This window comes from Prionailurus bengalensis, chromosome A1, assembly GCF_016509475.1.
Source record: "Prionailurus bengalensis isolate Pbe53 chromosome A1, Fcat_Pben_1.1_paternal_pri, whole genome shotgun sequence".
In the NCBI taxonomy this organism is placed as follows: domain Eukaryota; kingdom Metazoa; phylum Chordata; class Mammalia; order Carnivora; family Felidae; genus Prionailurus; species Prionailurus bengalensis.
The window spans coordinates 118,307,896-118,335,008 of NC_057343.1; the positions used below are offsets into that span (position 1 = coordinate 118,307,896).

The 27,113-nt window shown below is 55.9% G+C and overlaps 1 protein-coding gene across 3 annotated transcripts; it reads right to left on the reverse strand.

Moving 5' to 3' along the window:
- PCDH1 (protocadherin 1) lies at window positions 1–26,481 on the reverse strand. 3 transcript variants are annotated; one of them, XM_043582508.1, is made up of 6 exons: window positions 26,238–26,481; window positions 17,145–18,007; window positions 11,682–13,877; window positions 6,264–6,483; window positions 5,246–5,284; window positions 3,924–4,035 (listed from the first exon to the last, which is right to left on the reverse strand). In XM_043582508.1, exons 1-5 carry the CDS (start codon window positions 26,275–26,277, stop codon window positions 5,259–5,261), a joined length of 3,345 nt encoding a protein of 1,114 aa, XP_043438443.1. In that variant the 5' UTR covers window positions 26,278–26,481; the 3' UTR covers window positions 3,924–4,035; window positions 5,246–5,258. The 3 variants fall into 3 exon arrangements, with proteins under 3 accessions (XP_043438346.1, XP_043438443.1, XP_043438523.1); XM_043582411.1 differs by lacking the exon at window positions 5,246–5,284 and having other exon boundaries at window positions 1–4,035; XM_043582588.1 differs by lacking the exons at window positions 3,924–4,035; window positions 5,246–5,284 and adding an exon at window positions 8,008–8,181 and having other exon boundaries at window positions 6,373–6,483.
- Window positions 26,482–27,113: the final 632 nt, after the last annotated feature.

Consider the following 27,113-nt stretch of genomic DNA (forward strand, 5'->3'; position numbering starts at 1 on the left):
TCCGGTTTTCACACTTTTATTGTAAAGCTCGGGAATAATTACACGGGTCTTCCATTGACAGCTCAGCAAACAAACCGGAAACGAACCGAACCGGAGGGGGTAGGGGCGGTGCCTGCGCATGCTCGCGGCGGGGGAGGGGGGGGTTCAGAGAAAGAGAAAGACAGAAAGAGACAGAAATCATTACAAATCAACGGGATTGTGCTCGCAGCGCCAGGGATGGGAGGCGAGTGAGGGCGGGGCGGGGGCCCTTCCCGGGAGGAGCGAGGCGGTGGGAAGTGGCACGAACCAAGAGAAACACGACCCCAGTGTGGGCACCCGATGAGCCCAAAACCCCCCTCCCCGAACCCCACCCCCCAACACACGAGAGAGACACGGCCCCCCTCCCCACTCAGATAACCCGAGGAGACACAGTCTCCCTCTCCCCACGGGCAGACACACCCGCCTGGGAACCCCATGGGCGAGACACAGTCCCCCCTCCCAGAGAAGTCCCGCATGGAGACGCCCCCTAAGAGACTTTCTCATGGCCAACAAAAGCCCTCCAACACCAGGAGACAGCCCACACCCAGGGAAGAAATGGCTCCAGAGGCCGGGTCCTCAGGAGAGAGAGGTATCCCAGAGCCTCCAGGAGAAAAGACAACTCAGAGCTGCCCAGTCTCTTCCCAAAGTGCTGCAGGTCAGAGACACCCCCAGAGGAGAGATACAGGGAGGGCCAGAAACATCCCTTCCCAGACATGCTGCAGAGATAGCCCCCTTCCCTGGGAAGAGAGATGGCCCAAGACTGACATGCCTTAAGTACTCCCAGGAACCCTGGGAGGAAAACAGGCTCCCCAGAGAGCCTGGGTAGGGGGGAGACATGCTCCCATGGTCCCCAGAGGGAATACATGTCCCTCCAGAGACTCCCAAAGGGAGAGATAGGGCCTAGGGAGCCCCCAGAGGTGAGAGATGCCCCAGAGACCCTCCCCCAGGGATGTGAGACACGCTTCAGGGACCCCAGGAGAGGTCCCATATACCCTCCCCCTACCAAGAGACATGCTCTGAAGTAGGGGGTTGGGGACCAACTAGGTCCCCTCTAGGAAGACACTGACTGGGTCAGGCTGGGTTTGAGGGGGTCTCCTCTGGCCAAATGTCGCCTATTTGTACATAAAACTGTACGCGACACAAGGCATTGGGGAAGGGTTTCACAGACCTAGGACCAATGGGGGTGATCCCCAGTGCTGTCACCCATCCCCTGCCCACCTTTGGTTTCACCTCTCGAGTGCCCAGGTGGTGAAAGACTCAGCACCCCGACCCCAACCAGGGGGCCAGGACTCTGCCTTGGCCTGTGGGAAGGGCTCCCCCTCTGTGCTTCTCAGCCCTCCCAGCCATCTGGGCTACCCCCTTCCTTCTGGCTTTTCCATTGTGCAAAATGCTCCTCTGCCCTTCCACTCAGTGCTCAGGGGTCTCCAAGACCAGGGCAAGGTGCCCAGGCCACCAGGGGCTTCCAGGGGAGTCCATGGACTCCAGGAATGCCTCCTGTCTGGACCACCCTCTCCACCAAGCAAATGGGCCTCATACAATCTTCTTGCCAGAATCCTGACCTCCAGGACCCAGGACAGCCCTTGAGGCTACTGCCCCACCAGCTGGGCACCTCATGTTACCAACTCCACCACTATTGCACCTGCCCTGTTTGTGCAGGGGAAGGGGGCTGTCTCTTTAATAAGCCCCCAGCCCACTTCTGGGCCTCCCCCAGGGAAAGGAGCCTTTGGCCAACCCCCAGACCTGGTTGGTGCCACCCCAGCCCACTCTACCCTCTTCCCTCAATAGAAGGGCTGTGTATGCTGAGGCCACCAGCCTAACAATGCTCTCCTTCCCAGCACTGTTACCCCAAGCCAAGTTAGGGGCAAGGAGCAGAGAATAGGGTGATTCTTCAGGCCCCTGGCTTTTCTAAGGTGGAGATGGGGTCTCTGGGGTTACAGGAGTCAAGACCCCAGCAGCACAGCTCCCAAAGGCACCAGACGACCCAGCAGCCTGTAACCACCCCCTCCCACCCTTGGGCTGCCCCCCAAGCTTAGACTAAGTCAAGCAAAGGCCATACCCTGAGTCTCCAGCCTCCCAGCCTGGGCCCCTGGGGAGCTGGAGAGGTATGGGCCAAGGCAGTGGGGGTTTCTGGAAGGGAGAGGGACTGAGGCTTTGAGATGGCCACAGTGGGAGATGGGGGCTCTGCAGGATGCCCCTCACACCCTGGCCCCCTGAGGTGCAGAAAGGAATCCCACCTCATCATGGCTGACTGGGCTTCTCTGCCCCCCAATCTCCCCACCCCCTCCCCCATGGGACCCCTGACCCTGGCAAAGGGAAGCCCAACTGGAAGAAGGGGGCCTGGAGCCCAGGGTGCCCTGAGGCAGCCCTTCCCACCCCCTGAGATCAAGGCAATGGTGGTTTTACAGGCTGACGGGTCAGTCATGGCAGGGGCTGGGGGTTGGGGGGCAGGGAGGGGGCAGGGTGCAGGTTCCCCCTGCTGGGGGCAGCGACCAGCCACCCCTTGAGCAAACCTTCCTGCTCCCAACTCACCCAACCAGGCCAGAGGCACAGTCATCCCACCCCTGTCCAGCTGCCCCCCACAGCCTCAGGGCCCCTCTGTGATGCTCATCTGGATGTGGGGGGGCCAGCCTGAGCAGGGATCCCCCCCCCAGGGCACAGCGCAACAGTTCCAAAAAATAGAGATTTGTATTTTTAAAAAAAATTAAATAAAAGCCCAGCTCTGCTGATAGGCGAATGTTACCCCCATTCCCACCCCCACCCACCCACTGTTTCCCTGGCCTGCACCCCCATCCCACTACGGCCCCAGGGGTATTTACAACATGGAACAGTAGAGGCCTGGGGTGGGGGGCACTGCGGCAGGGAGGAGGGGGCACAGGGCAGCCCCCCCTCCGAGGGGTCCCCCAAGACAACACAACATCAACAAGAAAAGTTGCAAATCAGGCAGAAATGGGGACATCATTCCAAGGTCCTTATATACAGACACTGCATGACCAGTAGGGAAGGGGGGTGCCCAGATGGGATCAGGCATGGGCATGTGGCAGGCAGGTGGGCCAGCCCAGGAGTATAGGAAGACAAGGCCTCCGCCCCACTCCCACCCCCATCCCCACCCCACCTTTGGTAACAAAAGCCCTTCAGGGAGCCCCTGGGGGTCAAGAGTTTCCTCTGGGAGTTCCCAGGGAGAGGGGCTCCCCAGTTCAGCCCTGAAGCAGGGCCGGAATGGGGACATCCTGTCTCCACCCTAGTCGGCCATGCGAGAAACAATGAGTTAAAAGTGTGTTGCCCACCCTTGACTCCACCATCTGCCCGAAGTGAGGGGGTGCTCCCTGGAAGATGAGAGAAGGGAGCCTAGACATTGTAGAGGAGCCCTCTTGGGCACCAGCTGGGGGGAGCCCCATAAAGGGGAAGAAGGGCTCCCAGGGGCTGGGGGATGAAGTGAGGAGAAAGGACCTGGACCCTGCATGGGGGAAGGGCCTGCGTGGTCATGAGGCCAGTACTCACCCCCACGTAGGGCCCTGGCCAGGAAGTCCACGCTGGAGGGGTCAGGAGCAGGGCCCTGGAATGGGCCCATCTGGGAGCTGGCCGGTGGCTGGGGGAGGGGCATGGCCACAGGCCAGAAGGGGGCTCACAGGTAGATCTCGCGCTTGGCTGTCTGGGCAGATGCCGGTGTGGCTGCAGGTGGGAAGTCCGAGGTCTGGGTCAGGGGGATTTCCTCCAAGGTGGCCGAGTCCTTGCAGGAATCATGGCTACTGTGGGAGAAGGCACTGTAGGAGGGCAGGAGGCGCACGGGGGCCGTTTTGGTGTTCCGGTCTTCCGGGGGGCTGGGGCTGCCGGCGCCCACAGGCTCCTGCCCTCCTCGGTCCTGGTAAGGCACGAAGGTGGAGAGTTTGAGGGCGCTGCTCTTGGTCCGGCGGCTGGGAGACGACTGGCCAGGCATCCAGCACGTGTCGGAGTGGCCAAACTCGCTGCACTCCTGGGTACATGTGCCTGTCATGGCAACATCAGGCAAAGGGCGCAGGTCTGCAGGAGACAGTGGGGAGGACAGTCTTCAGGCAAAGAAACCTCACAAAGCTCCACTCCGTGGCTTCCCACAGGTGCCCACACCCTGCCTCAGAACAGGGTGCACGCCCTCTTTGCCCACTGAGTTCACAGGTACACACACCTGCAAATAGACACACACCCTCCCACCATCCACCGCATGCTCTTCTCTCTCTCTTTCTCATACAATCTATCCTTAAATAGATGCGTTCCTCCATCCTCAGCCACCCCCCAGCTCTCCTATCAACACGCCCACCAAATCTGCCCTCAGACAGGTGCATAAACACAGAACCCATCTACACACCCCATCATCTATCTATCTCCAGACCGGCTTAAACGAGCAAATCTACCCTTAGGAGTGTGAAACCCCATCCTCATTTAAAGGCACAATATCTCTGTCTGTCTGTCTCTCTCTCACACACACACAAACACACACACACACACACACACACACACACACACACACACCCCTATCCTCAGATAGGCATGGACACACAGATCTACACTGGGCATCTGAATCCTCAGACGAAGATGGGCACATACCTTCTGAACCCCCTCAAACTCACCATGCTCCCAGCTGTCCTGGAACCCCACCCTTCCCCAGCATAGCAAGGCCCTTCTTTAAAGCCAGGGAGAGGGGATGAGCTTCTGTGTGGACAGTTCACATAGAAGCACACACCCAGGTACTCACAAGCACACTCATGCAACCCCTCCCCACCTCACTCCAGCCCCCTATGCCAACCACCACCCCTGGCCTAGCTCCGGCTCCCTGCCCAGAACACCCACGGGAACAGGAGTTGGCCGCCTGACATCAGTAGCCGGTGTGGTTGCTGGGCAGCGGGGGTCTCCATGGGAACGGCTGGGCCATGAGCACTTCCTGTCACAGTTGCCCCTGTCCCGCCCTTGCTCAGGGACGGTACCAGGCGGTGACCCTCCCTCAGGGACATGACTGAGCAGCACTGCCTGGGGCAGGGGCTCCCTTGGTACCACCCACCCTGGCTTGGCCTCCTGCCAGTGCAAGGTGAGGAGGGGACAGCTCTGTTGTTAACCCTCAAAGCACCAAGGCTCTTCAGCTCAGGGCAGAGTTGGGAGACCCAACTTGGCACAGAGCAGAGCATGGGCACTGGGTGGGCGGAGCTGGGTGCTGGGCCAAGTCCCACAGACCCCAGACCCCAGAGCAGCTCCCACATACCTGGCACTCCGCCTCAGGGCCTGCTCCGGCCAGCCGGCTCTGCGCGGGCACAAAAAGGACGAGATGGGCATGAGATAGAGCATGGAGGGGCATAGTGGGGTGGAGGGCCCCTGAGACCTAGGGCCTGGGATGTCAGACAAGTGCCCTGTTCCTGAGAGCTGGGGAGTGGAACTTTTCATCGTTTTTGGGGGGTAGTTTGGACGGAGGGAGGGGGCAAGACCCAAAGACAGCTATAAGGTGGAGAGTCTTTCAGTCCTAAGGGGAAGCTTATTCAGTCTCCCCCTCCACAAGCTACCATGGATGCCTTCAGACACACACACATGCAATACGCACTACACAGACACACACATTTTGACGGCACACCCACCATCTATCCCCACACTGACCTCTGCTCTGGCCCAGACATCCCTTCTGCCATCACCCTTCAAACCCCTCCCAGACAAGCCTTTCCCCTCCCCACACCTCCCCGCTCCCTTTCCTCAGCTAAACCCTCTCCGGCTCCTCCTCTCAGGGGATCATCATACCCTTTTCTGAGCTCCTCATAGCATCCAGGGTCCCCTCCCCTTTCTCAAGGCCCTCTGACCCCATTAAAGGACCCTCATTACCTCGAGGTTCCCCCAAGATTCCCTCACCACCACCTGAGCCCTCTGGCCACCATTCTCCCGGTCCCTGTTCCCAGGAAGTCAGTATAATGTGGTACTGAATGCAAGGTCTTAGAAGTCAGAGAAGCCTGGGTTTGGATCCCTCCCAGCTCTGTCACTTCCTGCGTATTACTTTGGGCAAGTGACTCAACCTCTCTGAGCTCACCGTTACTCCATTATAAAGAGAACAATAAAGTTCTCAGATCAGAGAGAAGTTGTGAAGATTAAATGGGTATATGGCTGAAAGCACTCAGCACCGCGATTACTGCTGAACACACAGCAGGAGCTCAATAAATGGAAGGTATGTTTAAACTCCGGTCACCATTCTCAGTTCCTGCCCACTCCCGGGGCGCCCTGACCGTGCTGGTGCTCCTCACCGTTCTCAGGGTGCTCCATCTCTCCTATGCTGCCATCGGGCGTCGTGCGCTCGTAGTGGTCCTCGGGCAGGGCCAGGGGGCCGAGCCGGGGTCCCGAGGACGACTTGCTGGACGGCGTCTCAGACTCCTCCAGGCCACTGTCATAGTAACTGTGCTGGGACGGGTCCTGCAGCTCCTGGGCCTGACTGGTGGCGGAGAATGTGACGCGGCGGTGAGGTAACTGCGGGGACAAGGAGTGTCACTGCTGGCAGGTGGGCTGGCCCCAGGGGGCCCACCACCACCGCGAACCCCAGCCCCTGCCAGGCCTGCCCCAGAGCTTCCGGTCCCCCAGGCCTCAGCAGCACCCGAGAGGAGGCCCAGCCCCCCTAGCAACAGCAGAGCCCCCAAGAAAGCACAGATGCCAGTCGAGGACTTCCCCTTAATTCTAGGACAGCTCCCAGGATAGCCAAGGCCACACTGAAAGTCCCAACACAGCATAGGCCCCGGTGTTGTTAGAGCCCCCAGGCTACCACAGTAAGCCTAATCCAGTACAACCACTCACTGCCGCACAGCTTCCCAGTATTGCCACAGCCGTTAATTCTAGAACAGCCCACACCAGAATAGCACAATACCAGCCAACTCCCCTAATTCCAGCATAGCCTTCAAACATGAGCAAGCTTCCGATTTCTAGAACAGCTTCCTTAAAGCAGTATGAACTCTTTGTTCCAAAACAGCTCACCGATACCAGAACGGTTCCCTAATTTCCACATAGCATCCCCGAACTTCAGCTCCTCACCTGTCTCATTGCTCTGTAACTTCCCATTGCCTCCATCCAAATGAGATCGCAAGGTCTTTCTGATCCTCTGTTCCTACCCCTGCTGTGTGTTGCTGCCGGCTGCCTCAGGACTCCCTCCTGCGTCCCCTCCCACTCAAGCCCCTTGTCCCCACTTCATCCCCCTCTAGAGAGGCCTGGGAATGGAAAAAGGTGGGAGGGAAGAAGGAAGGGGAGCCTGATAACAAACCAGGGCCCCTTGGGGGTGGGGAAGCAGAACAATGGAAACTCCTCCATCCTCCAGATCAGGAAAACAGTATTAACTGTAGAGGGTAGGGCCCAGGAGGACCTGGGCATAGGGGGATGGGCCTGGCATCCATCAGGAATTAGGAAGGCGGGCCTCAAATGGATTCTCCTTCTAGGAAATGGGAAGGAGCTTCTGGGAGGGGTTGTGGCTTGGTGGAGCCAGGACTTAGAAGCTTGGACTGGGGGTTGGGATAGGGGCAGTGGAACCGTGACAGGCGGCTCCAGGCAGCCCTGTCTGCCTGCCACAGGTTAATGATCATCCCAGGAACCTGGCAACCTCAGCTTGGCACTTGGCACCACCAACCAGTCACCCAAACACCCACCTGGGACTGCCACTGATTTTCCTGCCAACCAGAAATCAGGAGTTGTGGAGGGTGTAGACCCAGGGTCCCTGGAAGCTAGGGGTGGGAGTAGCTCAGGCCAGGGCTCTCCTGGGGCTGAGTCTCCAGGCTCCCTCCAATCCTCCAAGACTTCGCTGGTGCTTTGTCTTTATTCTAAAGCCCTCAATAGGAACTTATCAACAAGGCCAGAGGAAGGGGTCCTGAGTTTGCAGACCCACCCTCCTGATACCATAACAATCTCCATCCCATCCAAGGCAGTTGGGGTGGTGACGGGAGCTGTCAGGACAAGGAGCCCTGAAGCTTTTGGGAAGGCAGCCCAGAACTACCTTCCCCTCTTGGCTCCCACCTCGTCTTCAGGAATAGGCAACCCTTCTTGGGATCCATGTTGTTATCCAAAACACCGAATGGTCTGGGTGATGACAGACGAGGTCCCCAAAATGGACCTGGACATTTGGGGCTGGGATGTTGTAAAGGAGCATCGTCCACCTGGTGTTGAAGTGAACAGTCTCCAGGAGGGGGTCTGTGAGGCACAGGGACATCTGGTTGTCAGGTGCTTCTCCTTCCAGTTTTCTCCAAGATGACAGCCAGTAACTCTCCCTCCCCAAAAAACCTACTACATTTGGTAATCCAAAGCTTCAGACTTGCCCACTAGGCATGCCCCTTGGTCTCTTTTGCCTTGGATTTTTTTTCTGTAAAATGAAGGGTTGGATCATACTCAACCCTAAACATTCCCTGTAATTCTTATCACTATCAAATCTTAAAAAGCCTAGATCCCAAATCTCTCTGACTCCAGTCCTGAAGTTCTAGACATTTGCTGGGTATTTCCTATTGGCCATCCCTACTGGTCCTTCAGATTCAACAAATCTGAAACCAAATTCTTCTTTTTCTTTCACCAGCTTATGCATGGGCAGCAACTTCACCACTGTCCCATCACCCAGACACAGAAGGAAAATGTTTACCTGGGAATCCTGGTAGGTGTCATATTCATTCCCCCTCCCTACCCTATATCCAGTCATCCTGTGAGCACTACAGGTTGTTTCTCCCTAAGTTTAGCCAAATCCATCCATTCATTGTCCCCACTGCCACCATTTTGGTCCAGACCTTAGTTTCAGTCTTGTACTTTCACCTTTACCCCCTTTATATCCACCATACGTTCCACTGGACTTTCTAAAACTCAGTTCATCCAAAACTCATGAGCTTTTTCAGGGGCTCCCATTTCCTGTTCAGGAACTTCTGGCATGGCATCTGTGTCACCTACAACCTACAGTTCTTCCCATATCCTCTCTCAGCTCTCTTCTATAGCCTTCATGCCAACCAGAATATTCTGCTTCCTGCCCTCTCCCTGTCCCCAAGTTGGCCATGCTCACTGCTGCCTCAGGAGCTGGTTCCCTTGGTTGAACCTCCTGCCCAGCTCCTGCTCATCACTGAAGAGCTGGCTCAAGTTTGACATTTTCCTTCCAGGAGCCCACTCCCATGTCCTCTGCAGGTGTTATACTGCGTTCCTCAAAGAAAGGGAGGGGGTACTATGGTCAAATAAATTGGGAAAACCCAGAGTTATACAAAGTGTAACAGGCTCCCCCCAATTCTCACAGGATTGGCAGAGCCTTTAATAGGTTAATGTGATAGTGCATCTCTTACTTCCCAAACTAACTTAATCACAGGACCCCTTTTGTATAGTATTATGGAAAATAGCAGACTCTGGAAGTCAGATTTCCTGATGCTTTCCGTTTGAATTCTGACTCCATCACTAACTAGTTTTCACTTCTGGAAAATGAGCATCATAATGACTTATGTCACAAAGACTTATGAGCACTGAATGAGCTAATTCACATAAAGTGCTGAGTAGGGTACATTGTACCTAGTATAAGGTAAAAAAAAAAAAAAAATGGAAGCATCTAGTTGCAGAAGTTATAGTGGAACAACTTGGAAAAAGCTTTACTATGTCCCACTCGACATTTAAGATTCTCAGTTGCCTCATCTTTTGCCTTGCATGTGTCATACAAATACGACCATTTCCCTTCAGGGTCTAGTACTACACTGACCACACAGTAGAAACTTGGCCTAGGTGTTTCAGTGGCAACCATGGTGTTGTGGTTTGGTTGTGTCTGAATGTTGGGAGATGTGCAATGTGGCTCCGTGGATGTGTTGGGTTGCAGCTGAGTAAGGGATAATCCCTCAGCTGTTGGGAAATAAAAAGAGATGAAGAAGCTAAAGGGAAAAGAGAAAGATGCACCTGGCAGCAGCAAGCATGGGAACAAAAGAGAAAGAATGGTTGGTCAGGAGTTGCTGGAGGTCCCCCTAGAGATGCTTATTTGTCCAGGTGAAATTACATGAAACTAGATTTCACTTGCCCATGCCCCACTCCTCCAAAGCCCCCAGGAGTTTTTACTTTGGGGGTACGCCCAGGGCATTGGGGAGTTTGTGGACAGAATCAGGGTAGAGAGCTGGCGCCTTGAACCTCCTGGGAGTGTCTCAAGGCTCTTCAGTCACCATGGAGATGCATTGCCTCTGGCCTCAGAGACTCTCCCAGGACCTGAGGCCCCTCACCCAGGCTTTAGCCCCTGTCCCCCTTGGGCACAGCCAGAGACAGGGCAGACCCAGGAGAGCAAGAAGTGAGAGATGGAGAGAGAGAGAGTGAGTGAGAGCCAGCAGCCCAGGGGTGGCCAGAGCAAGGAGCTGAAGGAAGGGAAGTGAGGAGGGGTAGGATTAGGATACCTCAGCCTCAGTCAGAAGGGAGCACCCTAAGAGTGGGGATACAGAGCAGGCCAAATCCAAAGAACCTCAGGATTCCCTCCCGTCTCCCTGGGCCCTCCCTCCCAGTAGCCCAGGCTGGCGATCATGGTGAGGACATGCAGGGCAGGGCCCAGTAATTGTTGGGAATTGAGTGCTGTCGGGATGAAACAGCTGGGAAAGGGACTTGGGGAGACCGTGTCCTGGGGGAAGGTGGCTGGTATAATCAAGGGCGGGCAGTACTCCTCGCTGTACTCCTCCCTCACCCGGTGCTCTGGCCTGAGCTCTGTCAGGGACTGCTCAATGTGAGCAGATTGGAAGGGTCAAGTCTCAGCCAATGGACAAAGGGCGGGACTTGGGTGCATTTCACTTGGGTGCAGCTGCCCTTTCTTGGCGCAGGACGTCATTCCTAGGGAGAAGGCTTCACAAACATGGGATGAGGGGACATGCTGTCAGATGTGGGGGTAGATGGGATGACAGTAAATTAAGATAGGGTTGGGGTTGAACACAGGTCTAGGAAGTGGGAAGGGGCAAAGAGAAGGGATGGGGAAATTGGGTGGAAACCTAAGGACAAAGGGCTGTTTCCAGTCTCTCTCACTCCTTCTCTCAGTTCCCGGAAAATAAGAAACCAAAACTCCAAAAATAGAGAACTTTATTGTCAGAGTTAAGTGTTTGGGTCTGGGGAAGGGGAGCTGGGGCCCAGCCACAGGAGCCTGGGGTGGGGAGGAGGCTGACACAGCACACCTAGAGGCACAAATAGGGAGGCCCCCTTCCCTGACAGAGTCCCTATCAGTTACCCCCTAGGACCCCTGGACTCCCTGTTTCCCTTCTAGAGAAGCACCAATGGCGGGTCTCAGCTAGAGACCCAGGTTTGGAATAGACTTCTTCACTTCCCTCCCACATCTTCTGCCTTCAAACCCCTCTGCTCACCCGCCCATCAACCCCCACCAGCTAGACCAGGTGGGGTCTAGTGTCTCGGGATTTGACAATCACAGGCTTCTCCCAGTGGGGCGGGAGCAAGGAGGAGGATGCCACAGAGCACACCCTCCCTCAATTTTCACTAAGCCTAACGCTCTGAGCCTGGGTGAGGCAGCAGTGTCATCACCAAGGCCCCAGCATCCCCAGATCTTTGGTCCCACCTCCCACCACTGGCTCGGGTCGGCCCCTACGGGCTGGTGAGCACACAGGTCTGATACACCTGCTCTGTCACTCCCATACCTCAGTCCAGATGGCCCCATGATAGGGGTGGGGTAGGGGCCGGGGTGTGCTGAGCCGCAAGGGCTGGCCTACCTGCTTGCTGGGGTATTTGGGGGGGTTGGTGCGGTAGCTGTAGTCGGAGTACTGCTCAGAGCCTGTGGACGTGGTGTCACCTGTGCCCACGAATGTGTTTGCGGGTGGCAGGTCCTGCACCACCTGGTGCTTCTTGGAGGCCGAGGGTGACTGGGGCTGCAGCTGGATGGAAGGCAGTGGGGAGTTAGAGCGGTAGTGGCGGCCCAGGTCAGGGCTGCCCGGTGGATAGTTGAGGGGCAGGTGGATGCGGGGGCTGTCCCCAGGGGCATCGCTCATCAGGTTGAACTTGAGAGATTTCTGCAGCCCGGCCTCGTCCTCATCTTCCACTGGCTTCACAGGCTTTGGGGACTTGCTCTTCTTGCCCTTGCTTTTGTTTCCCTTGGAGGCTTTGCTGCTGGGCTTGGGGGCATACAGGTCCTTGGTCTCCTTCTTACCGGCCTGGTAGCCACTCTTGGCTTCCCGCTGCCGGCAGTAGCGCACGAGCACTGCCAGGGCAATGAGCAAGGCCACAGCCACAACACCAGCCACCACACCAAAGAGGATGTTGCCACGCTGCTTGGAGCGCTCGTATTCCGGATCCCCAGCAATGTCGATGTCCAGTGGCGTGTCCAGGCTGTGGCCCAGCAGGGTCTCTAGCAGGGTGCGGTTGGCCAGGGTCTCGTTGACATAAAGGTGGACCAAGGCTGTGCCATAGCGTGGGGGCTTGCCACGGTCACTGACCTTTACCACTAGGCGGTGCAGACCGTGGTGGCGCCGCTCAATCTCCTTCTCGAGGGTGATGGCACCTGAATGTGACCCGATCTGGAAGAGTCCGTAAGGGTTGCCACCAGCAATGCTATAGGTCAACTCAGCATTGACACCAGAGTCAATGTCCTCAGCTGTCACCTGGCTGACCGTCTCACCAAGACGGGTCTGGGGGGTCAACAGCCGGTGGGAGGTGTTGGAAGGGGCGGTGATAAAAGGCGCATTGTCATTCTCATCCAGCACGTTGATGGTGACACCAACATAAGCTGAGCGAGGTGGGACACCGCCATCCACCGCCTTCAGCTGGAATGTATAGGTGCTTTGCTGTTCCCGATCAAAGCTCAGGCTGGAGAGAATCGTGCCCGTGCCATTCTGAATAACAAAGTCACCATTGTCCTGCTCCACTGTGAGCTGTACCCGGGCATTCTCCCCCTTATCCCCATCAATGACGGTCACCATGCCCACTGGACTCAGTGCCGGCATGTTCTCCATCACTGAGAAGTTGTAGCCACTCAGCATAAACTTGGGGTCATTGTCATTGCAGTCCAGCACGTTGACGAGGACGGTGGCTGTGCCCTGCAGGCTGGGGCTGCCCCGGTCGGCTGCCACCACCTTTAACTCATAACTGTCCCGCTGTTCCCGATCAAGGGATGTCTTCACCCGGATCTCTCCAGTCTCAGGTGAGATGGTGAAGAGGCCCTTGGCGGCTGGCTCAGGCTCCAGAGAGTAAACCAGCTCAGCATTAGAGCCCGAGTCAGCATCACTGGCAGTGACTTCGGTGACCACTTCACCTGGCTTGTTGTTTTCTGGGAAGGCAACCTCAGTGACGCTCTGGGTGAAGACAGGTGCATTGTCATTGACGTCTACCACCTGTACCTTGAGGGAGTTGGTACTAGAGAGTGGGGGGTTGCCAGAGTCCACGGCCACAATCTCTATGGTGTAGTCTTTGACCTTCTCGTAGTCAAGTGGGGTGGTGGTCTGCAGGAAGTACTTCTTTTTGCTGTCACTTCCCGTCTCACTGGCCTGGCGTAGCTGGAAGGGCACGTCACCTGCCACCACACAGGTGACAGCTGCATTCTCTCCCTCATCTCGGTCAGATACCTGTACCAGGGCTACAGCTGTCTCCTCTGCCACATCTTCTGAGATGTTCGCCATCCCGTCTTGATGGGTCACCAACCCTATGCCCCGGATCTCAATGGTGGGGGCATTGTCGTTCATGTCCTTCACAGTCACCACCACTTGGGCGCGGGCACTCTTGGGGTTGGTGCCTCGGTCCTTGGCGAGCACTGAGAAGCGCAGGGTACTTACATCTTCACGATCCACGGGGCCCTGCACAGTAATAAGTCCAGTGTTCCTGTCCAGTCGCAGAAGACGCCTCACCACTTCAGGCGCCTGGTGGAATGTGTAGTCAATCTCTGCATTGGCACCTTGGTCCGAGTCATTGGCTTTCACCTTCAGGGCAGGGGAGAAGAGGAAAACAGGAATGAGTTAGTCTGGGGATAGCAAAGTCAGGGACACGTGTGCTGCCTTTCCAATGAGCACACCAGATATAATTCATTGAACATGGCACCATTTCCAAAAGCAGCACCTATACTGCCCTTTTCCCAACCCTGACATTGTGGCAGGTATCACTGATCTATTTCCCGGAGGAGCACAGATGCAGCCTGCAAATCCTCAGCAGCGCTACAAGCAACTAGTAGAGATGGGATGGGGCATAATTCAACTCTGCTTACCATTCCTGTTCCAGTGTGCCCAAATATGGGGATGAGGATCCAGCTAGCAACTGGGGCAGCCCTTCCAGCCAGTTAAACTGGCCTTCAACCCTTCTGGAGAGCTGGAAAGGTGTGAGTAGTGGAAATGGCATGTATGCATGACATATGTGTATAACATACACGCATGCACACACATGTGTTACAAGACTGGGGTTATTTGTTATCGTGTGAGAAGGTACGTGTTTGTGCGCTTGTGTATTTGCACACGAGTAGAGCCCCACATGCCCCACCTGGAGGCCACAGGTGAGGGGATTTCTTTTGAAAGGAGCCAGGTGGGGATATGGGTCAGAATGAGCCTGCCAGGCCACTGCTCTCTCAAACCGGGGAAACCTGTTTCAGCAGCTTCTTCCCTCCTGCCTGGCCCTGGCTAGGCACCAACTTGAGGAATCTGGGCGGCCGAGCTGCGGCCGACAGGGAGGGGTTGGTGCAGGCCACAGAGCTTGCTGGCAGCGGGCTGGGATCCCAGCACGAAACAATGAACTGTCTGTCCCTTTGCAGTGGGCACGCCCTCCCACGCCAATGCCGACGCATACTCGGCCCAACTCTACAAATATGGGTGGTGATGGGGCAACAGGAACCTGGTGGGAATGGCTATGAGGTACCACTGGTCAGGGAGAAACAGAGGGTTCGAATTATGTCACAGCCAGACAGAATGTGATGGCAGTAGGATGTGGGTGTTGGGGATAAACAGACAGGTATAACTTGGCAGAGTCTCTGAGAAGCACAGCGGAAGAGTCCTGGGTTCAAATCCCAGCTCCATCACTTTCCAACTAACTATGTGACCTTGGGCCAATTACTCAACCTCCTCAAGCCTCAGTCTACAAAATGTATAAAATGGGGATGATAATAGAACCTATCTCACGGGGTTGTGGTGAGAATTAAGTGAGATAATACTTCTAAAACTGCCTAACACTGCCTGGCACGTGGCAAGAGCTCCCTAAATAGCATCTATCCCTCTTTTTTGTTTTGTTTTGCTTTGTTTTAGAGAGAGAGAGCATGAACTGGGGAGAGGGACAGAAGAAGAGAAAGAGAAAAAGAGAAAAAGAGAGAGAGAGAGAGACAGAGAGAGAGAGAGAGAGAGAGAGAGAGAGAGAAAGATGTAAGCAGGCTCCATGCCCAATGCAAAGTCCAACGCAGGGCTCAACCCCATGACCCTGGGATTATGACCTGAGCTGAATTCAAGAGTCAAATGCTTAACCGACTGAGCCACCCACACACCCCAACATTCATCCCTCTTTTTGTCCATCCGCCTGTCCATCTCAGAAAATTTGTGCTAACACAGTGCTGGACACCACATCTGGTGGGCCCTCAAACCAAGGCTAGTCTCCTCTCCTTCTGGCTGGGAACCAGGACTCTTTCAACAGTGGAGACACCTGGGCAGGGCTTCCTAGCAACCCTGGTATTTGCTAACCCCTGTGAGAGCCAACCTGTTTCTTCTCACCAACCGCCCTGTCCCCGGTCTATCTGTCCCCTACCTTTTCATTATGATTTCCACCTGTCTCCAGACTGGTCACCCTGCTTCTTATCTACCTGTCTTGCCATCTTACCTCCCTTTGTCTGGATGACTCTTCACTCCTGTCTCTGTTTCCCTCCCCGCCTTTTTGAGTTCTTCCTGCCTCTTTCCCATTGCTTGTCCTTTCCCATCCTCTCTTTTCTGCCCTTCCTCTAGCCCCATCTCTGCCCTGCTTTCTTGCTTCAGCCCACTGGAAGGGGATGTAAGTTGTTACATGCATAGGCTTTGAAACCAGACTGCTGGATGGGGTCAGGGTGGGATGTGAACACATCAGCTGGGTGAGATCAGGTGAGTTTCCAAATCTCTATGGGCTCAGTTTCCCATCAGTGAAATGGGGATAATGCTTACCTTGTACTGTAAGGATTAAATGACATAATACACATAATGTGTTCAGAACACTGCCTGGCACCCAGGCTGTTATTATTCACCATCTCTGATGGTCTGTCTCCCTATTCTTCCTCAGTCTCTCTTCTACACGTTCAAGTCCACCAGCCTCTTAAAAAAAAAAAGGACAGGACTGAAACTCCTTCCCATGCCCTGCTTCAGTTTAAGGATACAGAATGAAGGGTTTCCCAGGATGGTAACGGTATACAGGGCAGGCTGTGCCCTCCTCAGCTCCCTCACTTCAAAGACAGACAGCTTCAGCCCAGGGGGAAGGAGAAAGGAGCTGGGGCTGGCAGGAGGCCAGGGCTGAGATGACAGCAGGAGATACGCCCACCTGTCTGCAGGGACGCTTTCTTTGCTCCCTCCCAGGCCCTGGCTCCACCAAGCTGCCCAAGCCCCTGGGGCAGTTCCCATGGAGAGGGGTGCTGAGAACTTCAGTAGAAGCAACTGACCCTCCATTGTACCAAGCATCCCATACTCAAGAGCACCCTGTACCAGGGAAGGAAGCTGGTGTACAGACATCTGACTGCAGTTTTCTAGAACTGTGAGGACTCACTTGGCTAAAATAATCTCATTCGACTGTCAGGGAGAGGCAAAGTAAGGCTCTGTCCTCTAGTTTCAGGAGAATCTCATGTGGCTAAAGGGCCATTGGTTGGGAAGATATTCTCATCTCTGGAGAGACTGTTCTTGTTCCAACTTGGCTCACTCAGCTGGGGAGGAGAATATCATTTGACTTGGGAGGAGATTTCACTTCTCAGAGGTTTCTCCAACTTGAGTCGGCCTTGGGAATGAGTGAGGGGGGGGAGGATTGCTGTTCATATGCTATCTGTGCTACGCTATGTCACTCTAAGTAGCTTGATAGAGGAAAACCATATCACCTGCTGGGGTAGGGTGGGGCTTATAGGAAGATCTCACTGGGACTGGGGAAAAAAGCTCTTACCACAGTACCCTGGCAGTTTCCCCTTAAGTAAAGGGAACATTCATCAGGTTGGGTTGGGCTCCCATTTCTAAAGGTGGGAACCCTAACAGTTAGATGGAGGGGCCTCTCACCTGGATGACTGAGTGGCCTATGGGGCTGTTCTCAGACAGCTCAGCCTCATAGGAGGGCCGCTCGAACTTGGGGGCGTTGTCATTGGTGTCAAGCACAGTGACTCGAAGCAGGGCACTGCTGGCACGTGGGGGGCTGCCACCATCCTGCACCTTGATGGTGAGGTCATAGGAATCCCAGCGCTCCCGGTCCAGGTTGCCCATCACGATGAGCTGTGGCTGCTTCCCCTCCTGGTCCTCTGCCACCTGAAGCCCAAATAGCTCCTGGGCCTCGGGCCCGGCCTGCAGCTCATAGGACGCCACACCGTTGGGGCCAGCATCACGGTCAGAAGCCACCGGGATGGGGAAGAGTGAGCCGATGTTGGTGTTCTCAGGGATGGGTAACGTGATGACTGGCGAGGCGAAGTTGGGCGTGTTGTCATTGATGTCCTGTACCTCTATCTGGCCCTCTAACAGCCGGGGACTGCCATTCTGCACGAGGTCTGTAATAGACACCTCAAACTCCAGGATGCAGGGCTCACCGGGGAGCTGGTTCTGGCATTCACGGAGCCCCTCGCGGTCGATAGAGGTCTCCGTGGTGAAGATGTCTCCCGTCTTGCCATCCACCCGCAGGTACGGGGCGCCTACCTCTAGTTTGTACAGGTGGCCCATATCTGGAAAACCGTAGTCAGCTGCGAGGCTCCCAATGAGGGTGTTGGGTGGCTGTTCCTCCAGCACCTTGTACACCACCCGAGTGGCATGGCCTGGGGATGCGGCCAGCAGAAGCAGCAGTGTAAGTAACAAGGGAGGCAGCAGCAACCGTTGCCGCCCAGGGCCTGGGCTAGGCCTCAGGGGCCCCATCCTGGCAGGCTCTAGAATCAGGAGGGCTGCAAGGGGAAGAGGCAAAACAGGAGGTCAGCTGGGAGGAGGAACCCAAGCCAGCCCCTGACTCTCCCTCTGCCACCTATACACTAGCCCATGAGGAGAGCTCAGCTCCAGCCCAGAACCCTGATTCCAAAACCCGGAACCCTGAGTTTCACCCACAGCTGGGTGTAGCAGCAGTGTCTGCCCCAGCTGGAGGAGCAGGTAAGGGGCCTGGAACAAGTCTAGAGCAGCTCCCGCCCATGGAACGCCCTGACCCTCCTGACACTCCCTCCTCCCTGCTCTCTATTCTGTGCTTTGCCCAACACCTCCTTCTCACCAGCATCCTGCCTTAGTCACCCATGGTAATTACCCTGATACTGAGATACAGAGAGACAGCAAGTGGAAGGGGAAGGCCTTAAGCAACCCCCCACATACATGGTAGGAAAGAGACACAGGCACCCCTTACATTCCCCAGACCCCACAAGGAGGGCCACTCAGGATGGCTGGAGAGAGTGGGAAGGACCTCTCATTTCTCTCCCTTCTGAGATGCCAGTCAATATATGTGTATTAGATGTGACATGTCAAATGCCTTTTTTTTTTTAAATGTTTATTTACTTAGAGAGAGAGAGAGAGAGAGAGCGCACAAGCAGGGTAGGGGCAGAGGGGGAGACACGGAATCCGAAGCAGGCTCCACACTGTCAGCAAAGCCCCACTCCAGGCTCGATCCCACAAACCGTGAGATCATGACCTGAGCCACAGTCGGACGCTCAACTGACTGAGCCACCGAGGCACCCTCAAATGACTCATTTCTGACAATAATCACCTACAGTGCCCAATGCTTTCACCCGCATGGGGGGGCCAGCTGAAACTAGGCACCTATCAAGGCTTGGAGATAGCTGGAGTTGAAGAGAAGGAGTTAGCCACCCACCTCCCCTCAGACACACGCTGCGCTGGCCAGTTCCCAGCACTCCAGCTCCTCCCTCCCTCCCCTACTTCCACTGCGGGCAGACTAGACACTGACAGGTGTGTGGAAGAACAGTGTAGAGGTTAACACTGGGGTCAGGACTGTGGTCAGGGCTGACTAGCCCTGGAAGTGGCATCGGGAGCTGCCCTGGCCTGTCTTTAGCAACTGTGAGCCCAGCAGGTCTAACTGGGACAGAACTGCCAACCACACCACCAGCCTCTCCCTGACCACTCCCCTCCAGGCCCTATGTAGAGTCTCTCAGTAAACATCTGGCTCCTATTTGACCCCTCTCCTCACAGACATCTGGCCCCTATTTCATACCTTGCCCCACCCCGCTTAACTGGTCCAGTCGCATCTCAGACATGCTTCTCCATGCCAGCCCCCAGGTCCTTCCAATTGGAGCCCCTGTGTGTCACAGCCAACCACAAGCTGCATTCCCATCACCCCAATAATTCACTTCTGCCCATCTCTTCCAGCTTTGAGGCTATGCATTTGCAGACCCCAGCCAGACCTACTACTGTCCCAGTCTTGACCCCTTCTTCCTCTAGGAGGCCATGGCCATGGCCAGCCCCTCTATTAATAAATCCAAAGTCAAGCATTTCCTGCAGAGGGCTCAGGGTCACTCTCCTTTTCCCACCTTCCCATTTGCACCTGAAGTACCTGCCTCCCACCTGGAAATCCTACCCAGCCTTGTCTTAGATGGCACCTATCCCACCAAAGGCAGACTCTGGCCCCCCAAGAAGCCTTCCCAGGCCTCTCCAGCCCATGGTGACCTCTCCTTTGTCCAACTCACAGCCATTATTGTCTGCTCCAATCCTGTGGCAATGAATCACTGAGCTCTCTGGGACACCGCCCTCCTGCCTGTGTTGTTCAACCCCAGTACTGTGCACCTATTCCTGCGTTCTCTGGCTCTCCAGGCAAACGCCAAACTTCCTGAAGGTAGGGCCAGGCTCCCTACATTCATCTCCCTGCCCCAACCCACGCACCTTCACAATGCTGGGCACCATGCATTCAACAAATGTTTATTGTGACTTACAATGTGCCAGGCTCTGTCCCAGGCACTGGGACACAACAGCATACAAGATAGACTCAGTCTGCTACCGTGGCGCTCACAACAGTTCTACCTCAATGACTATCTGTCAATCTTGTTTGGTTGTAATCATTTGGCACATGTAAGGCTGCGGGATGGAGAAGACATCAGACAGTCTGAGGTGAACCCTAACTGCCCATTTCCTGGCTGCTGAGCAGGAGGAAATGATTTAGAGCTTCAGTTTCCTTATCTGTAAAATGGGAATAATACTACCTATTGTCTAGGGAGTTTGAAATTTTGTGGGCTAAATGCCTAGCACACAGTAAATAGTCAACAAATGCTCCCTCAAAGCACCTACAATTGTAGTTATGTGACTGTTTGGGAAGTAATTTGTCAAATGTCTTTCCTACAAGACTGAGCATACAGCAGGAGAGGCTCTGCTTTGTTTGCTCCTACATCCTCAGGACGCTGCTCTGGACCCAGGACACAGCAGGCACTCAGAAAGAGGTCTAGAGTGACTATTTTAGCTCCCAGGCTTAGCTTATCCTGGCACTTTCTGGGTGGTTACTGCTTATTTCCTTACCCAATTCCCTTACTCCATTGAGAACCTACCGGGCAGTAGGGTCAAATTTAATCCCTCTCTGTTTAGGTCCCCAGTAGACTCTTAGCAAATGTTCACTGAACGCAGATTCCCTACACAAGTCAAACACTTGACTTCCTTCACATAGCCTTCCCGAACCACACCAGCTCCCACCGTCACTCCTTGACAGTAAGGTGCTCAGAGTGTGTGAGGCTGCTATCAGATGAGTGTGTGTGCTTGTTCTGAGTTGCAATCTTAATCTCTGTAAAGGAAGGAGGAATTTATCTAACGCCCCATGTGGAACCATCCTCCCATCACTTCCCCTCTACCTGCATGGACCTAGCACAAGGCTCATCTTACTTTCAAGCTCCAACCCAATCACACCTCCAATGGACTCTCACCAAAGAACCTCATTCCCTGCTGGGTACCTGAGCCTCTATCCCCCCATGGGGGTGGGAGGGGAACAGCGCGCGCACACACACACACACACACACACACACGCACACACACACGATGGAATCCTCTTGCACACCAATTCTATGCATAAATCTTGGGAGGGTGGGGTTATATGGGAATTACCCTAAACCTGACACAGAGGAGAAATAAGGCAGTGACTGCTTGCCTCCACTCACTCTCTTCAGAACAGGGATTCTTAACCTTTTTAGATCATAGCCCCCTTTATGAATTTTATGAAACCATGGTGCATATTTTTCCAAGAAAAAAATGAATGCTCACACATTTTGGCTATAAATTCAGAGGTCTGTGGTCTGACAGAGTCAGGGTGATTTTGATTTGTAGCGGCTCCAATAGCTACAGGCTAAGCCCTTCCTTCCCCCTCTCAGGGTCACAATACACAGTTCTAACCCCTCAGGCCTCCCAGGCAGCACAAACACAGTAACCACCCCTACCCCGCCACACACACACACACATTTTTTTTCTCTCTCACTCATTCACACTGTCACCCTTAGGAGATCCCTTACCTCCATCCAGCAGAAGAGTCAGGAAAGGACTGTGGTATACAACTTCTGAGTTGGAAAGAGAACCACAGAGGAATATCCAAGGCCAGGAAGGTATAGGGAAGAAGGTGTTTTTAGGAAGTAGGAATTTAGGGGAACATAGGTTTGGGGGTGTGGCTACACACAGTGAGGGCCAGAGTTGAAGAAGCTTTAAGGCCCATGAAGTGCCTGGAAAGTTGCTTTAAAATGATGCCCCCACCCCAGGAATTCTGATTCTAGGGGGAGGGACCTAGAGAACCCCCCACCCCAGACAGCAGGGTACAATATCAGGAAACACTAGGTCCCTGGAGTTAAGAAAGAAGTACAAATTCTACAGTCGCCTTTACCATCATCATCACTGTCATCACTATCATTATCATCCCAGTTAACACTCCCTGAGATTTTACTCCATTTGCATACATTATCTCATCTAATCCTCCCCACCCTCTGAAATGGGTACTTTATTATTACCCAGCTCCCCATGGTACAGATGATAAAATTGAGGCTCAGAAAGAATAAGGAACTGTCTCAGGTCACAAAAGTAGTAAGTGAAGAGTCAGGACGTGGGAAATAAGAATATCTCTTCAAGGCCCAGAGTCTGAGGGGGAAAGAAAATCAACAAAGGTCACAGAGGCTAGAATGTGTTTGCTATGTAGCATCTCCTCCCTCCCTCCCTCTCCCCACTCCGGGCTACCAACTTGCCTGGAAAGGAAAGAAAGAGAGGGCTTGGGGTTCAGTCCTTGAACCCCAAGCCTCCCAGGCCTCCCCCACCCCCGCCCCCGACCACAGGGCGCATGCCATCCTAGGGATGCAGGAGTCAGAGGAACCAGGACCAGCAGTGAGGCAGCCCTAACCCTGGCCCCCATCATCCCTGAACTTTGCTCAGGTGGTTGATTATTGGGAGTCATTAGTCCCAGGCGACAGCTTTTGAAGTGATTAGCATCTTATCTGCCCTTGCCCAGGCACTGGCTGCCTTCCTGGCAAGGGTGTCCCCACCTCTGCCCAGTGACATAGGCACCCTGAGAAGCAGAGTTGCAGCATACACAGTGATTCATTCTTCTCAGGCCTGAGGAGTGCAATAAGGTATGAGGGGGCAGAGTCCAGGGAAGGCCAAGGAAAACGCCATCTGTGTCAACATCTGGGGAGGGAGGAGAATAGCAGTGAGGGTTCACCTGGAACCTTCAGTTTCAGTCCACCTCAGGGACCATGGTCCACTTTCTGATGAATGCTAAAACACTTAGAGGCAGCACCAGGTCAGCTCTGATCCCCACCCTTCTTACCCCTGCACTGTTACACAACAGCCACTACCACCAGGGGCAAAAAAACAACAACAACAAACAAACAAAACCCACAAAGGACAAAGCCAGCCTCTGGGAGAGTAGGGTAAACAAGCAGGGCTGTGTGGGGTGGAGCTGTTCAGAGACTTCCCACAGTGAACAAGTGCACAGCCCTCAGCTCCTCTCCCTTCTCTTTCACAACCCTCTATTAGCCTCTGCAGGGCTTCCAGGCACCTGCATTCTTGAGTCAGATTGTTGGGCTCAAACCCTTGCTCCACCACTTACTTCCTAGCTATATGACCTTGGCCAGGTGACTTCACCTTTCTGAACCTATTTCCATATTGTGGAATGGAAATAATAAATTCTGCCCCTTGGAAGGTATCTGGGAGAATTAAATGAGATCTGTGGCATTGAGGTCTATTACGTTGTAAAGGACAGATATATATACATACATATAGCATTTTATTTCCAGCATCAGGCACACAGTAGGTGCTCACTGGTTCAGTAAATAAATGCACCCATCCCCTGCCAGTTGAGCAGACCTATGAAGACAAGGTTGGTGTGTGTCTTACCACTGTATTGCATCCTCACCACCCACCATGGGCCCTGGTGGATAGCAGGTGCTCAATACATCGTTGAAAGAATCTCACTCTGCAGCACCAGCTATCCTTGCTCAAGGTAGGGGTAGCCCTCACCCCATATCAGAAGAGCCTTCTCCATCTCCTCCCCATCCCCCTCCCGACCCCCCACCCCCACCCCCACCCCCGCCCCCGCCCCCGCAGGCCTTCTCCTGGTGCTTCCACCCCTCTCCTCCCAGCAGTAAGCTCACTATTTCTATCTAGCCCAGATCCCCTGACCAAGTAGCCACAGCAGCATCAGCCCCTCTGCTAGGAAGATACCAGACCAGCAAGACACCCTCTTCCAGATGAAGTCACTTACTGAATTGGGTCGGAGGAGAGGGGAAACACGCTGCTAGAACTGCAACCAGATCTGCTCCTCTACTACACTACCCCTAGGCCATCCCTGGAGGCCCTTCTCATCCCTCTCCCCCATTCCACCCCACGCCCTGGGCTACTTGTAATTACAGATTTCAATCCTCCTAGACCTCTACGTCAAGAAACTAGCCCCCACCTCTAGGCTGTCACAAACACCTTCGGGGCGACCTCTTTCCTGGCAGCTACGGGAGGTTGGCCCAGAGCAGGTAATGGAAGGCCCCCAGCGTCTTCCGGCAAGGTGTCCTGGACTCCATCGCCGGGGCAGCCTCCTGTCTACACCTCCGTAGTCAGCGGGCGCTCCCCGCACACACCCAGAGCGTGGGCATCTCCTCCCAGAGGACGCAGTCTTGTGGTGGTGGGGAACGGCTGTTCCTCCACCATCCTCGGACTCAGGCGGCCCCACCCCCATCCCAGCGACGCAGGGCCTCCGGGAGCTCAAGGCGAGGCGGGGGAGGGGGGAGCGGTGAGAACGTGCCTCGGCTAGCGGGCCCCTTGCGCCCCCGGCCCCAGCGGCCGCCGCGGGGAATCCCTCCTCCTCCGCGTCTCGGCCCTCTGCCTAGGGTCCCCTGCAAGCGGGCGCCGGCGGGAGCCGAGCAGCGGGCGCCGGGAGGGGGCGGGGAGCGAGCCGGCGCCGGAATCACAAAGCGTGGCGAGCCAAGCCGGGTGGGGACATTCTCCAGGAAAGGACCCTCTCAAGGCTAGCAGAAAGGGGTCTTTGCCCCGCACTCAATCCTCACAGACCTCAACGCCTCACCGAATACTTCCAGCTAGAAGAAACAGTCGTCAATCACTGCTGGGGAAACTGAGGCCAGAAGTCTGGCTCCCGAGGGTAGCTGAGTCCGTCTCGCCTACCAATTTTGCTCCAGCGCGTGCAGCGATCTCCCTTCGGGCCGCAGGGCCTTGCCCGCGCACACGACTCTGGCCTGTAGCCGGCACCCGGCGGAGGGGGCGTCCAGGTGTGAGAGGGACACAGGTGTGCGGGACCCAGGTGTGCTGGGGACCCAGGTGGCTCGCAGAACGCAGCTAAAAGGCCCGAGGAGGGTCGCAAATACCGCCGCAGACTTGCACCCTCTGCAAAGGGACCTGGGGCCCTGAAGCCCAAGGGAGCCGGGGTGGCGCGGCCTGCCAGTCCAGCCTGTTCCGGGAATACCCGGCCAGGGCTGGCCGCGGAGTGGGGGTGGGGGAGACGCAGGCAGGGAAGCCGGTCCAGCCAGCCCCCAGGGTTCCCGCTGTGCTGATATTTACAATAACAATGTCGTGATTAAGATGAAGGGGCGCGGGGGGGCTTGCCGGACCGCCCAGCGGCTTCCCAGGCCGGAATCTGGCCTCGGAGGGAGAGGGACTGAGTGTGTATTTGTGTGTATGGGCTGCAGGTGTAATGTGACACTGTTGGTGTAAGGTGTGTGTGACACCCAGTGTTAAGATGTGTGAAGCAGTAGATTCTGTGTTTGTGCCCGTGAGGCGCCGCTGTAGGTTCTACTTTCTGTGTTAGGGTGTGTGCCGTCAAGGCGTGTGCTGAGACACTAGGCTTGTGTGTTTATGTGGGTACAGTTGAGGGGGGCAAGCGAGACCTGTGTTGTTATCTATGTTCTGGCCAAGGAGTGCGTAACATATTTTATGGTAGGGTGTGTTCCTTAAAGGAATATGTATGTGAGAGGCTAGGTTTTGAGTGTTCGTTTGGCGAACTGTGGCTGTGACACTCGTACATGAGGGCACGGGATTGTGTTTGTGTGTCCATGTCGCCGAATGTCACACCCGGTTATGTTCTGTCGCTCTGTTGTGGCCAAGGGTTGTGTGTCCGTGCTGCTGAGCGTGCAGACGCTGAAGCGGATTATGTGCTAGTGACGGTGCCCCAGTGGGCGCTGGTGTGCGGGAGGTATGTCTGTGTGCATATATGTACGGATGTATGTATGCGTGTACATATGTCCGTGGTCTGGCCCTCTGGTTGCCCGCGGGGAGCTTGAAGCACCTAAGTGATCCGAGCTGGTCGCCCAACAAGTGTGTGTGTGCGTTGTGTATTAGGGTCCTTGCTTGCTTCGTCCTCTGGGAGCCCCCCCCCTCCTCAAACTGGGGGCTGCGCGCTTCCCCCAACCACCTCGGTTCGGCGCGCTCCTAGAGTCGCCTTATTCCCCGCGGGTCCAAACGCGCAGGGGTGCGGGACGCCGAGGCAAAGGTCCGGTTCAGCACCCCCTCTCCTCGCTCCGCTCCTCGCCGCGGACTTTGGAGGCCAGGGTGCCCCGGCCGTAACCCCCAGCCCAAGCTCCCAGCCGCCCCCATCTCAGCCCCAGCGCGCTGAGCACAGCCTGGGCCCCCGTGGCCTCGCTCCGCTGAGCGCCCCTCCCTCAGCTCCCGCCGGCTATGGCCGCTCCTGGCCGGGAGCCGCCGCTGCCTCCACCGCCACCGGATCCTTACCCGCCTCGGGGCACCGCCGGCCGCCGGCCCTGCTGTCCATGAGCCGCCACCGGCCCCGGCCCGGGCTGCGGCTCGGCACGGCTCGGGCTGGCGCTGCGGTTCAGGCTCCGGCTCCGGCTGGCTCTGGGCACAGCAGCCCCGGCGGCTTCGTGTCCGCGCCGCGCTCCCGCTCCCCGTGTGTGTGAGGCGGCGGCGGCGGCGGCGGCGGCGGCGGCGGCGGCGGCGGCGGCGGCGGAGCCAGCAGCGAGCGGAGCGCACAGCCCGGCCCGCCCCCTCCCTCCCCCTCCCTCCTGGCCCGCCCGCCCGCCTCCCGCCCGCCTCCCCGCCCTCACCCCCCCCCCCGGCCGGGAGGTGGAGCTCGGGACCGCTCTGGTCCCTCCGGGAGGGGACACCGAGCACTGCTCCCCAACGCCACGACTCCCCTTCGCTATCTCCCCACTACCCCGGGCCCGGATACACAGGCAGTACCCCTCCCTGGCTCTTCACCTTGCACTTATCCGACTAGAGCCCCCATCTGGGACCCCTCCTGAATTCCCTTCCTAACCTCACTCAAACACCTGTCCCCTACCCTGCCTCTTGGGAAGTTGGGGCAGGGGAAATGTCTCCCCCAGTGCCTTCTTCCCTGGAGGGCATCCGTTCCTCCAGATCCACCTTCTTCCCGACCAGACCCCCAGATCACCCCGCGTGGCCCTCCCTTCCCATTGCGCTCCGGGGAAGTCCACCCCTCCCCCTCTGGCCGAAGCCGCAGAGCGGTCAGCCTCTGAGGCCGCAGCAAGCCGTGGGGGTGGGGCTATGGAGGGGACCTTTGGAGGGGGAGGGTAATGTGACCCGGGGACTCCTCTAGAATGAGGATGGGGGATATATACAAGAGTGAGA

Bases quoted from the DNA above. Each gene is read 5' to 3' on its own strand.
- PCDH1 (XM_043582411.1), bottom strand. From the start codon at position 26,277: ATGGACAGCAGGGCCGGCGGCCGGCGGTGCCCCGAGGCGG. The intron at 18,008-26,237 runs GTAAGGATCCGG...TTCCCCTTGCAG, and splicing joins CCGGCGGTGCCCCGAGGCGG to CCCTCCTGATTCTAGAGCCT. The intron at 4,036-6,263 runs GTGAGGAGCACC...TGTCTCCTGCAG, and splicing joins GATGGAGCACCCTGAGAACG to ACCTGCGCCCTTTGCCTGAT.